Source organism: Eupeodes corollae, chromosome 1 (genome assembly GCF_945859685.1).
Source record: "Eupeodes corollae chromosome 1, idEupCoro1.1, whole genome shotgun sequence".
Taxonomy (NCBI): Eukaryota; Metazoa; Arthropoda; class Insecta; order Diptera; family Syrphidae; genus Eupeodes; species Eupeodes corollae.
Genome location: NC_079147.1, coordinates 234,632,035 through 234,646,164, shown reverse-complemented (window position 1 = coordinate 234,646,164; position 14,130 = coordinate 234,632,035). Strand labels below are relative to the sequence as shown.

Below are 14,130 nucleotides of genomic sequence, written 5' to 3'. Positions count from 1 at the left end.
ACCCACCAACCGCGTGACCCATCGGTGGTCACATTCAAAAACACATAAAAAACACTTCCTGCTTAAAACAAAAGACAAAAAGTATTAAAACAAACCACACGGAGAAACGTTTAAACCCAAAAAATCCAGTTGGCACTTTGGTGATATTCTTTTTTTTTTTTGTATGGTGGCAATCAACGTGTTAAGATATTTTACTAAAATTATTTCTGCTTATTATCTTTTAAATAAAATAAGTTGCTATATAAGACGAATCACCATCTTTTTAATGTTGTTTTACCTTTTGGAAAGCCCTACCAATTAAACTTAAGCTTTTTTACAAAATATCACAACTTTCTTGTTTTAAAAGATTTGTCAACGAGGGTAAAGAAGAAAAATTGTTTGTGGACAGAATATATAAAAAAAGAATATGTACCCAAGACCGCTTAAGTCGACTTAAGAGCCTTTACCTTTTGAGCACAAAAATTACAGCCAAGATTTCCAATTTTCGACCAATTTTTGAAGTAATTGGGTCCATATGTTAACAATTAACCGCCTAATATTCTCTTCTAAGGTGTGAATCGCCTTGGGCTTTTTTGCGTATAAAACAGCCCAGCGTATTAAATCGCACGATATTGGATGCCAAGCCACATGTCCACGAAAGGTGTAATGCGTTTACCAAAAGATTTCTTCAATAAATTGTTTTGGTATTACATTTGCGTATTGGAAAAAGTTGTACAGAAGTTTCTTAATTTTCTATGAAATGTAAAATCAAACTAAGCCTAACCCAATTAGGGTTATATGATATATGTAGATACATAAGTATTGCGGGATTGAAAACTACACGTCTAAACTTACTTATTTTATGTAGGGTACTATTACGGCTACGATTGCAGAAACATATTCTTTACCATTTACGGCTTTATGTCCTCGACATCTTTACAAAATTCATCTTAGTTGCCAGTTATAGCTTTCATTGGTTATTATCATTGAAATATTGTTTCTAGATTTAAATGCGATTAGGAAAGGTAGGTTTTAAAATTGAGTTAATAAGTTGTCGAATTTGTTTCACTTGAAAAATAATTAATCCACAATTTTACGATACGTAGATTTTTAATTTTTTTAAATTTTTGAATGATGAAATTATTTTCAATGAGTAATGTTTGAGTTAGAGTAATGCAATCATTCAATTTTGTTTATCTATAATCTGTAATTTTCAATAATAGCTGTACCCGAACAGTCAATACAAAATTTCAATGCTGAAAATTAATAATAGCTCTAATTGGTCTCTCAAAGGTCTGTACAGCTTTTACATGGAACTTTTCTTTCACATGCCTCCAAGGAAAAAAGCCAGGAAACTTTTCTTGCATAATTTTCTTTTTTCGTTGCTTGTGTTGCAGTCTTGTTGAACGAAAGTCGTCAACATTAATATTTTTCAAGTCTGACTTCAAAATACCATTAATTATCTTTCAGTTGCCAAATCAATTCACCAGCCCAAAGACTCAACCAAAGTGTGAGTGATTTTTTGATGAAAATCAGGATTACACATTCCTGGTGATCGCCAAGCTATTGGTCTTTTGTGAAGCAATTTTTACAACCTTAAGAACTAAGCTATCATCATCTTCGATTCGACAAATGGTATTCGAAATAAAAAACTTATTAAAAATCGAATTACCTACTTACTTTTTATTTAAATGCGTCAGAATTATTAAATTGGCCTTATCGCATTTCGATACCTCTGTGAAGCTAAGGTCTGGAAAGTTTTTAAAATAATTTGGATATCTTTTTTAATTAATCGTTCTTACAGTATTAAAAATACTTTATTAGATCTTTTTTTATTTATATTGAAATATGTACTTAGAAAAAATCCTATGAAATATGTTTGACAAACACAAAATTTAATCTTTTTATGATATTATAAGTTTTTTTTTAATTTATTAAACTTATTTCTATTAAATTATTTTTAGGTCTACTATCTATAGGTAATCTTAAGTTGATAAAATAAAAATAGCTTTGCATACTAATTTCTATATATAATCGTAGGAACCATTGAGTCTTACCACCTATGAACTTAATCATTTTTAGTAAGTAAGAACGAAGCGAAGAACGAATTATTATTGTGAAGTATTAAAAAAAACTTAGTGAATCTCGCCTATGTGTCTTAAAAAGGATCTTTAATTTGTAAGATATGTTCCTTTCATTAATTTTATCTTAAAACTATGATTAATAGTGCCTTTTTGTTTAGTTGCTATTAGATATAGTGATTTTATTTGGTAAGGAAAACCTTTCAATTGTTAGATTTATTGAAAGTTATTATTATAGAAGTGTCGTCAACTCATCATAACTCTGAATTTTATGTTAATATATGTACATACGTATTTTATACAAATTTATTAATAATAAACTGACGGTATTGTTAAACCCTTGATTTGAGCTAAGTGCTCTCATAATGTTAACCTCCTAAACATGCTTTTTCATCAAGTTTTTTCATCGTACGTAGATTTAGAAAATCTTGGCTCCAAAAATGTCGAGATGGCTGATAACAGCAATTTGGGAATCATGCATGGCACGCTGCACCACATAAACCAGACGTTGTAGAAACTCATGTCATCCATTTCAGTGAAAAAAGGTTAACACGGCACTGCACCGACCACCACACCATTAACCGAGACGTCTTTAGTGGCCTCATTTTTGAAGAAAATCCGTACTAAACGTCATTCACAGTAAATGCTTTGACTTGTCGCTTTGTTTTTCAATTTAAGCAGTTCTAAAGCTCAAATTGCGAAGAGATAACTGTCGTGCACCTTCAATTGCTGAATTTATTGGACCTTGCAAGCGAACAATTCGAGATATGTATGCGGAATTCTTTAAGGCTAGTTTGAAAAATGTTGATATCGATGACGAGTTGGTGTTCTTAAACGAACTTTTTGAAAAAACGTGGATACAGCAAACCTCTTTTTTTCCCAAAAAATGCATTGTTGGAAATGCATCTCAATACTTTCTCAACATTTTTCAAGAGTAAGCTAACTCATTTCGTTCTGCGGAGGTATGATTCTGTAAAAAATTCAAGCGAGAAAAATCTGACAGTGTCAAAAAGAACCTATGATTTAAAATAAAACACAAAATATTAAGAGCATCTTATACAGGGTAATCCATTTTGCGGTTTAAAAAGTAAACGTAAATAAATTATTTGTTTTGATGATAATTCTTTGTTATTAAATATTTGAACGTTGAAATAATTTGTGAAACACTTTAAATTACCACCACGCGAGTGGTTGCAAGCATCGATTCTTTTGAGGTAAATTTCGATTGCTTTTTGAAACATATTGGGCGGTATCCCAGCCATAACTTGACGAATGTTGGTTTTTAATTTTAAGTGCTCAAGAGTTAAAGGTTTATCTGCATAAAGACGGTCTTTCAAACGACGAGGAATTACGCGGCGATGAAATGTCTTTTGCAATATTCGCTCGAGTTGTATGGTATGTGGCACCGTCTTGTTGAAGCCACATATTCTTCGAATTGACGGTGATAGTCGTTATCGTCGTTTTCAAAGAAGAAAGGTCCAATCACACCTTCGGAACAAACAGTGAATTTTTGTGGTTGTAATGGCCTTTTGGTAGTACCAATGGCATGATGGTTAGTGCGTTAGATTGTCATGCCAAAGGTATTGGGTTCGATCCCTGCCTATGCCATCTTAAATCTTTTCACGGGTACTGCCTCTTGCGTGGAATTGACAAATTCGCCAAGACTAACTCTTGTCATGAAAAAGTGCTTTCTCAAATTAGCCGCTCGGATTCGAAATATAAACTGTAGGTTCCCTCGATTCCTGACAACATTACTCGCACACAGGAATGGTTGCGAGTTGTAAGTCACTAGGCCCTAGTTCTCAACGGACTGTTGCGCCACCCAATTTATTTGTATTTTTAATGGCCCCTCTGGTACCGTGGCATGATGGTTAGTGCGTTGGACTGTCATGCTAGAGGTCTTGGGTTTGATCCCTGCCTATGCCATCTAAAATCTTTTCACGGGTACTGCCTCTTGCGAGGAATTGACAATTTCTCCAAGAGTAACTATTGTCATGAAAAAGTGCTTTCTCAAAATTAGCCGTTCGGAGTCGGCATATAAACTGTAGGTCCCCTCCATTCCTGACAACATTACTCGCACACAGGAATGGTTGCGAGTTGTAAGTCACTAGGCCCTAGTTCTCAACGGACTGTTGCGCCACTCAATTTATTTGTATTTTTAATGGCCTCTCTTCAATTACTTAAGCATTCTCAGAACCCCAAATACCACAATTCTGTTTATTAACATACCCACCGAGTGAGAAATGTGCTTTGTCGCTGAAGAAAATTTTGTTGGGAAAATAGCAGTACACCACCCATTAAGCTTCATAATTCCTGAAAACAACGAGGAATAGACACATTGGGATCTTTGGCAACACTTTCACTTACGACAGCGATGTTTTCAGTGGTACGAAACGATATTGCACAGGCATTATTTCTTCACAATTTTGACAATTGCTGGCGTATTTGGACGATACCAAATCATAATCTCTTCTTAAGCGATCCATTTTCGTAAATGTTAGACTTTCAACTGAAAGAACAAATTGGTTTAGTAATTTAGTATGACCGATGTCAGTCCTATACTTTTGAAACCACAGAGTGGATAGCCCCTATTTTTTGACAGTCTCTTAAAACTTTAATAGACTGTTTTTTTGCTATTTTATCATTTTAACTTTGTGTCTGGGGGTTTCGGGTTATACAATTATTTCAGGGGATTTATATCATTTTATTTCGTAATGTGTTGATATTGAATCAAAGAAAATGTATTCCTTTTCTACGACCAACAAACTTTCCTTCATGATATTTTCTATTCCACTACTGAATTGTATGGTGAGTAACATTTGTTCACCTTGAAAGTATATTATCATATCTTAAATCGTCTCGATTAACTTCCAATCTGGATGATTATAGGTTTGTAGTCCACACTTATTAGTCTCGAACATGGAAATCCCTGATCACATAATTTCTATATTTTTTCAATGATATTATTATTAATATGTTTTTGTCTCCATAAGTGATAAGGTCAATCAATCACATATCAAACAAAAACAACTGATACTCAAATAAATCTTGCTAATTCATTTTGATTTCAGCGTGTTAGAAAACTAACAAAAATTTATTAGATATGAATCTTGTTGTTTATTTTTATCTTAACCACAATAATTGGAACCTAATTGCTTTAAACATGAAGAAAACAAATGAAATGGCATTTAAAAAAAAAAAAATCTACCCCTGAGATCTGATTCTGTCAGCAATTAATTGAAGTCTTGAAATAACCTTTAAAAAGCTGACAGAATTTATAAAGAAAAGCACGACAAACAATAGTGATGTTCATAATGTTATTATTGACCAATTCAATGCGGTTTTCGAAGAAAAGTCAAACTTGAAAAACCTACAAACAAACAAACAAAATAAATAACAATAATACACGGATACAGTCGTATATAAAGTCATTTGTTCAATTAATAATAATTTATCTAACTACTAATTGATTTACTGCGGCAATTTAGATCTTCTTTTTGAATGAAATTTTCCACATTTTTAATAATGAAAGCTTTCAATTTATGATACTTGTATTAATGAACTATGAGAACTTATATTGGTCATAATAAAATTATCTCGAATAAATTTGAGAAGATTTTTAAACATGTTTGGATATTGGAATTTGGTGTAAAATTATTATGGAGTGTCGATTTGATTGTAATTAAGTTAATGGCCAAATTCCTCGTAAGAGGCATTACCCGTAAAAAAAACTTTATATGGCACAGCCAGGGATTGAACCCAAAAATTGTAGCATGACAGTTCTAAGCACTTTTTCGCTTATCCACGATTCTTCGTCTGAAGCGTTAGATTCTGGTGGCTTGAAGAAGCTCTAGCGTGCAATTTCAAAATACTCGACTTCGGATAGAACGTCCCGAAAATTAAATTGTTGGTCGAAGACATAGCTTTTGCAATGTGACCCCGAACGAGTTTTGACACGAAATCGTCAATTCTGTTGATTCGAACCGCGTTGTATAGGACCTCGTTGGAATAGTAATGATCGAAAGAAGATTCGGCTGTTCGATGTAAGACGGTACAGCGTCATAAGCACTGCCGCGTGAACACCCAAAATGTCTCTATCTGGGAAGGGGCAACGCTGAACCACACAGGACAACCATAAACGATCATCGGTCGTATGATGGCCATGTAGCAAATTACCTTCACTCTGGGGTCAAGTCGACTGCTGTAAAACAGCCGTTTCGTCAGAGCGAAGGCTTCTCTCCAATATTCGCAAATCGCTGAATTTTGTCGAAATCACGCTGCAAGACAATTCTAATACACTCAACTTTTCAAGCCGTTCAATATCGAAGGCGTACGCAATTGCTTTAGACTAACTATAAGATCGTTGGTGCAAATGCTGAAGAGGATCGGCGAATTCACCGCTCACTGTTGAAGACCATTTTTAAACAGATATCTTGTGGTAGAAGTTAAATTGCCACTATTGACAACAAACTTCCTACCGTTAAGCATATCATAAAGTATATACAACAATGGTTTTGTTATGCCAAGTCTGCTCAGTTTTAGATAAAGACCTTCTCAACATACGGTGTCAAAAGCCTTTTTCCAAATCAAACAGAACAGCACCTGTGTATTGTTGTTTTGATTCATTCCATTGGATATTAGAAACGAGTTTAGTCGTAGCATGAATTGTGTCATGACCCGCCTTGAACCCGAACTGTTTATCTTGAATTATTTTGTTGTCCGCAGCCCACTTGATCAGAGCCTTATTGATGATATTCCACTAAACTTTGCTCGGAAGAATACTTATCGACCGAAGATTTGACGGGTTGGAGTTGTCCTTTACCTTTTTCGCAGCTCGATCTTTGTCACAAACAAGGGCACTACGAACGTATTCGGTAATAGTTTTTTCGGGATTCGTAAAAGTTTCTGATTACGATTACTACTTCTTGTTCTTATGATTATTCTCTTTTCTGGATTCTGGATTTTTACTTTGGTTTCACGTGAAATAAGTCAAGTTGCTAAATTTCGTAGATTTTAGATGTTAAGAATATCTCTCCCAAATATTAAACTTGACTTGACATCTACATACGTTTTTCCCATTTCTGTCTATGATTTTATTAAATTTTGAATTTTCCTTCTTTTCAGATTTCAAACAAAACTTAAGACAAAATGGTTGGTGGAGCTAAGGTAAAAAATGACCACACCACTGCCAATGATCCCATGATCAAGTACATGCTCAAGGTTCGTGAAGATCATGCCCGCCAACAAAAAAAAGACTATTCCCATGCCTTCCGGAGAAAATCACGTTTGGACCTCATACGACTCTCAGCCCTTGCCGTTGGAATAGAGTTTGCTTATGCTGCCGAAACGGCTTTTGTTTCACCGATCTTGCTGCAAATCGGTATCAATCATAAACACATGACAATGGTGTGGGGATTGTCACCGTTGTTGGGCTTCTTTCTGGCACCACTGCTGGGCTCGGTCAGTGATCGATGTCAACTTAGTTTCGGTCGAAGAAGACCCATTATAAGCATGTTATCGTTTGGGATCTTTCTCGGCTTACTACTTGTACCTTATGGAAGAGATATTGGCATACTGCTTGGCGATCAGCCGTCAAATACCATGGAACTTGTGGAGGAATTTATTACGACCGATGGAGTGGCCTCAGCATACCAGGCATCAGAAATTATTCCTCCTGAATCAGGAGGTGGAACCTTCAAATTTGCTGTGATATTTACGATCTTGGGAACGATATTACTTGACTTTGATGCCGATACATGTCAAACACCATCCAGAGCGTATTTGTTGGACTCTTGTATACCAGAGGATCAACCGAGAGCCTTGAGTACGTTCACAATAATGGCTGGCTTAGGTGGTACTTTTGGTTATGCGATCGGAGGAATTGACTGGGAGTCAACTAGAATTGGTAGTTTTATGGGCGGAAATATACCCACAGTATTTATGCTTGTGACAGTTTGCTTTTTGTTGTGCTATCTTGTGACCATAACAAGCTTCAGAGAGATTCCATTGCCTTTGATGGAAAAGGACGAATTGTTAAAACCTCTATCAGCTGGCGCTATAACAAAGGAGACTTCCAAGAACAATAATCAGATCTTTTATATAAAAGAGGTAAGGATTGTATTTCATATTTTTTGGAGACGTAATCATTTTTTAAAATCACTTCATTAAGACAACCACTTTGGAACTTAAAATGGCCGAAGAGGATCTAGAAGCTGAAAGCAATGGAACTACGAATGGTAACGTTATGAAATACAAACCACCAAACACCGCTGACCCAGAGATGTGTGGTGTGAATGAGAGAATATCTTTGGGACAGTACCTGAAGAGTATTGTTATCATGCCTAAGTCCATGAGAATCTTGAGTCTGACAAATCTGCTCTGCTGGATGGGTCATGTTTGTTATTGCTTGTACTTCACAGATTTTGTGGGAGAAGCAGTTTTCAATGGTGATCCAAATGTAAGAATTTATTTTTGTGCTAACTTTAGAATCAGGCTAACCGCATTCTTGGTTTTGTAGTCTCCTAAAGGTTCAGAGAAATACAACCTATACGAAGAAGGAGTCCGTTTTGGATGTTGGGGAATGTCAATCTACGCTTTGTCTTGTTCGGTCTACTCCTTGACTGTTGAGAAACTGGTCGATTGGTTTGGGTAAGTAACCCGGACAAGTTAAATTGAGCTTTTAATAAAAATTTATTGTACTTAAAGGCTTCGAGCAGTTTATATTGGAGGTATTTTGTCCTATGCAATTGGAATGCTTATCCTGGCGATTTGGCCCTCGAAACTTGGAGTTCTTCTGCTAAGTACAACTGCTGGAGTCATCTATGCTACTCTTTTTACAATGCCATATATTCTGATTGCCAAATACCATGCTACAGGATGCGTAAGTTAAACAATCAGTACAAAATTGTCAATTGTTAAGTAAATAGTCGAAATAGTTATGACCAATTTTAAATTATCAACATAAGTGTCAAAATATTGTATCACCTGTTGATTTGTTTATTTTATTTACTATAACTTTAAACAATTTTATTTTTATGGCTGAACTACATTTTTCTACTTTTTAATTCTATTTTTATTTGTTGATATTTATTAAGATTATTTTTGTTATGGTTTTTCTTTTTAGTTCAAAATGCGCAGTGGTGAGAATGTTCCTCTTAAACAAACTCGAGGTCTTGGAACTGATATTGCCATCATAAGTAGTATGGTCTTTGTGGCACAATTCATAATCTCATTGAGTATAGGAAGTTTAGTGGCTTGGATGGCAACAACCAGTGCCATTTTATATGCCGCTAGTGTACTGAGTATAGGAGCTGCAGTATCTGCCATGTTCGTTTTATATATTTAATGAAATTAGTCTAAATTAATTAATTATACATAAATATAGTTATAATTTTTAATTGTTTAGAAGAGATACGTATATAAATTGTGTGAAGATTGAGTGTTTGAGACGAGGGCCTATGGTGCCTTGTTTTATTATAAATATTTTTGTTTGTATTTGTATTAGAACAAAAATTTGATTTCTATGACCTTTTTGTATTATTATAATATTATTCACAAAAATTATAATTTAAAAATGTAAATATTAAAAAACAATAAAAATACATACCCATATATATTTTAAACAAAAAGTTCTTTTTCATTGAAATTCCGGGACATTTTTCACAACTCTCACAGGTAAGCAAAGTTTGCTCATGAAGAATTAAAAAGTTTTTGACCAAATCAGAGTTTTTGATAATGTTTTCCAAATTTGGTTTTTCAATTTCGAAACCTGAAAAAAAAGATTAAGACTAGAAATGTTATTTTACAATGCTAAACAAACTAAATATTTATTATTCTTTTTCAAAACTATATTTTTAAACCTATGTATAAATCATTATGGGAGTAATTTGTAGATAAGTTGATAAATCAAAGTGAAAAGCTTACTATCCCTGAGGAATGCTTGACAGTTGGAAGTCAATAGTCAATCGGCTACCAGTTCTGGTAGCCAGTTATAACGGTTTGAAAACTTTAGCATAATTCCGTTCTTGCAACTTACGGTTTGAAATTTCAAATAAAACTCAAATTTTAATGAAATAAATAGATAATTTATTTAAAATAAAGCTTTAAATGATAACAAAATATTTTAGTAATAGTAGCGATAATGTAATTTTAAAAAAAGTGGTATATTCGTACATAAGCAAGATCACATACAAAAATATAGTAAAACAAAAGTTCAATAAAAAAAAGTTTTATCCTTCTTCTTCATCATCACCTTCAGAAGCTGTGGTTGGCCATGTTAATATTGTTAGGTAGAACTCCTTCTTGTCGTCTTCTATATACGATATAATTTTGCGGACATCCTCCATCTTTTTATGGTTTATGGGAATTTTATTTTCATAAGCCATTGTCGTTGGTCTTCCTCTACTGCGTTGCCCTGTGGGTGTGTATTCTAGGACTTTCCTGGCCGGAGCGCTCTACGTGACCCAGCCATCTTAGTCGTTGGACTTTTACCCTTCTGCCTAAGTCTACGTCGCTGTACAGCCTGTACAGCTCGTCGTTCGTTGGGTCTCAAACCGACCCAAGGTGCTTTCATCCACTTTTGTCATAGTCCATGCTTCTGCACCGTCTAGCAGGACGGGGATGATAAGCGTCTTATATAGCCACACTTTGGTCCCTCGACAGAGGACTTTACCACTCAATTGCTTTCTTAGTCCAAAGAAACAGCGGTTAGCAAGAGTTATTCTGCGTTTGATCTCAGCGTTGGTGTTGTTTTCTGCGTTTACAGCGGAGCCTAGGTAGACGAAGTCCTTGACTACCTTAAAGTTACGTCTGCTGATTTTGACGTTTTGATCAAAAGGTCGGTGTTGTATGTCCTTTCTAGGCGACAGCATGTACTTTGTTTTGCCCTCATTAACCGTTAAACCCATTTTTGCCACCTCTGCCTCAATATACTCACAAAAGTCCCATTGACATCACGCTGAGTTCTTCCGATTATGTCAATGTCATCAGCATATGCCAGTAATTGGACAGACTTTTGAAAGATAGTGCCTCTAGTGTTGACGTATGAGCTCTGCACTATTCTTTCAAGCACGATGTAACAGAAATGACATGACAGCGCATCACCTGTCTAAAACCTTTTTTGACATCGAAAGGTTCTGTTAAGTTGCCTTCAACCTTTATGAGGCAGCATGAATTCTCCGTCATCCTGCACAAACGGATGAGTTTGGCAAGGATGCCAAAACTAGACATGGCTCTATACAGCTCGTCCCTGTAGATGCTGTCATATGCGGCCTTGAAATCGATGAAAAGATAGTGGGTGTCAATTTGTTGCTCTTGGGATTTTTCCAGGATCTGCCGTAATGTGAATATTTGATAGACTGTGGATTTTCCTGGTCTTAAGCCACAGTGATAACCTATCAGGTTGTTGACGATGAGCTTAAGACGTTCACATATTACGGCAGAGAAGATTTTATAGGCGATGTTAAGTAGACTGATTCATCTATAGTTGGTGCAGTTTAGAGGGTCTCCTTTTTTCAGGATCGGGCAAACAATACTGAGGATCCATTCATCGGGCATGCTTTTTTCCGACAATATCTTACAGATAAGTTGGTGCATGCTCCTAACCAACTTATCTCCAGCTGCTTTAAAGAGCTCGGCATTCAAGCCATCCGCTCTAGCGGCTTTGTTAGACTTCAGCTTACATATGGTAATCTTTACTTCGTCTAAGTTGGGAGGACGGGATTGTTGGCTTTCGTCGTCGTGTTGAATGGATCGTCCTGCCTGAAAGAGGAATTCGGTTCGTGGGCACCTTTATAAATTCTGCAGAAGTGGTCCTTAAATATCCTCAGTATTGACTGCGGTCCCACTATGATGTTTCCAATTTCGTCTTTGCAGCTTTCGGTCCAAGGTCTTTTTACTTGTGATTTTCGTTTCATCTGTTCATAAAATCTTCGGACTTCATTCCTGCTTTTAAACCTCTCAACATCTTCGACCACACGCTTCTCATGCCCTCTCTTTATCCTTCTGAGAAGTCGGTGTTCCTCTCGCCCCTTCTGCTCATATATATCATGAGCAGCTCTCGTCCTTTTATGCAACACCGCTTTGCGTGCCTGTTGTTTGGCTGCATTTGCCTGCCGACATTCCTCATCAAACCAGGGGTTCCTTGTTGGCGGCTGCCTGAAACCCAGCACATCAGAGGCGGCTTCTCTGATTGCATCTTGGCAATGTTGCCACTGGTTTTGGATACATTGTGTTGGCGGCAGAGAGCTTCGAGAGAGGTTTCTTTTAACTCGGTCGGAAAAGGATTTGGCGATCTCTGGCGATTGTAGCCATTCGACGTTGTACCTTCGTTTTGTCTTGGGTCTTAAAACTAGAAGTGTTACCTTGGCTACAACAAGGTAGTGTTCGAGTCGATGTTAGCTTCTCGGAAAGTTCGGACATCCATGATGCTGCAAGCGTGTCTGGTGTCAATCGCAATATGGTTGACGGTAGATTGGTCTGGAGAACTCCAAGTTCCATTGTGGATGTTGAGGTGTGGAAAACGCGTACTGGCTACTATGACGTTTCGCCCCGCAGAAAAATCTATGAGTCGGAATCCGTTGTCGGAAGTGTCGTCGTGCAGGCTGTTTTTCCCGATTATTCCACCAAAGATGTCTTCCTTTCCTAGCATGGCATTAAAATCGCCCAGGACAATTTTAATATCGTAGCTAGGCCGCTGCTCATATGTTTTGTCTAAGAGCTCGAAGAACATATCTTTGGTGTTGTCATCTTTCTCTTCTGTGGGGGCGTGCAAGCATTTAGCCTTGATGCGTATGGTCATAAGGGGTTCGTTGATGCACCAATACCTCAAGACTTCTTGCCTAAGTCTGGCTCCAATGACGAAGCCGCACCCAAATAAGCGCTGTTGGTTTTCGCGGTAGCAGTCACCATAGTAAATATCGCAGTTTTTCATCCTCTTTTTGCCCGGCTTATCCCATCGTATTTCCTGGATGGCGGTGATATCTGCTTTATAGCAGTATAGGGATTCCGATAATTTTTCGGTCACACGTGGTCTGTTAAGGGACCTAACATTCCACGTGTATATCCAAGGTTCGTTGTCCGTAATTCGTTTGCGGAGGTTGTCAACAGTAAATCCGTCCGTATTCGAAGCTTGTTGGTGCTTCGCAACTATGAAGTTTTTACGTGGCCATGAAGTCTCTCCGACGGCACAACCCACAACCTGGAGGTCTAGATGCTAAGTATAACTCTAAGGATGGGGAGCCGGATAAAACCGCTCCTTATAGGCCTGGGCTCCGAAAAAGTCGAAGAAGCCCTATAAGGTGTTCACTAAGTAGTTCAACCTTACTGGAACTGTAGACGACACAGTTGATTCGCTGCAGTCTGGATAGGGAGAGGTGCCTTAGTTGAAACACCTCTCCCCTACTCTCTCGTTGCTGCCCCCAAAAACTTTCCACTGGGGTTGGAACCCAATCTCCAGTTGAGGTACTAGGCACCCGATGTTCACCAGAGTAGGAGTGAGAGTAGGAGTTGATAGACAGAGGTGGGTTTCGTGAAAAACCTGTGGACGCTTGAATGCACATGTCTACCATTTGAACATCAAAATTAAAAGAATAATGATGAAAAAAAAAAATATTCTATATGCGTTCTATCTAAGATTACTTTAAAAACTGTCACTTTTTGAAAGCATCGCCAAGATTTTTAATGATATTGTATTTCCGTTCAAAATGTTCCAAGTAAGCTTCCGTTTCATGATCATTTTAATTTCTCCCTAAAACTATGCAACACCATTCAACCACAGTTAAATATTTTTCGCAACTAAAATAAGCTTTTCAAACGTTTAGAAAATATTTTCATATGATCTTTAAAAAAATCCGATTTCAATTAACTGCCAATAAAATTGTCAAACCAATTATTATACTTAATAAGCTTTCGGTTTTTAATGGCTAGCGAAAGCTAACCGTTACTAGTATGGACTACTACAATCTACCTTACCGACGGACGCGACAGCAAACTCAAATACCGTTTACTCGCATTGTGTCTCGCACATGGCACAACAATCAGAAATCAGAATATTAACTCCGATACGCGATCA

General features: G+C 36.7%; 1 protein-coding gene across 3 annotated transcripts in view; it reads left to right on the top strand.

Annotated features, from left to right (window-relative positions):
* The window catches only part of LOC129940863 (proton-associated sugar transporter A), a 30,789-nt gene extending 21,107 nt beyond the window's left edge, over window positions 1-9,682 (top strand). For all 3 annotated transcript variants that reach the window (XM_056049374.1, XM_056049375.1, XM_056049373.1), the window contains exons 2-6: window positions 7,185-8,168; window positions 8,230-8,517; window positions 8,578-8,708; window positions 8,766-8,940; window positions 9,184-9,682. In XM_056049374.1, the coding sequence (XP_055905349.1) occupies window positions 7,209-8,168; window positions 8,230-8,517; window positions 8,578-8,708; window positions 8,766-8,940; window positions 9,184-9,405 (1,776 nt within the window). In that variant the 5' untranslated portion in view covers window positions 7,185-7,208 and the 3' untranslated portion in view covers window positions 9,406-9,682. The remainder of the gene's footprint in view (window positions 1-7,184; window positions 8,169-8,229; window positions 8,518-8,577; window positions 8,709-8,765; window positions 8,941-9,183) is intronic.
* Window positions 9,683-14,130: the final 4,448 nt, after the last annotated feature.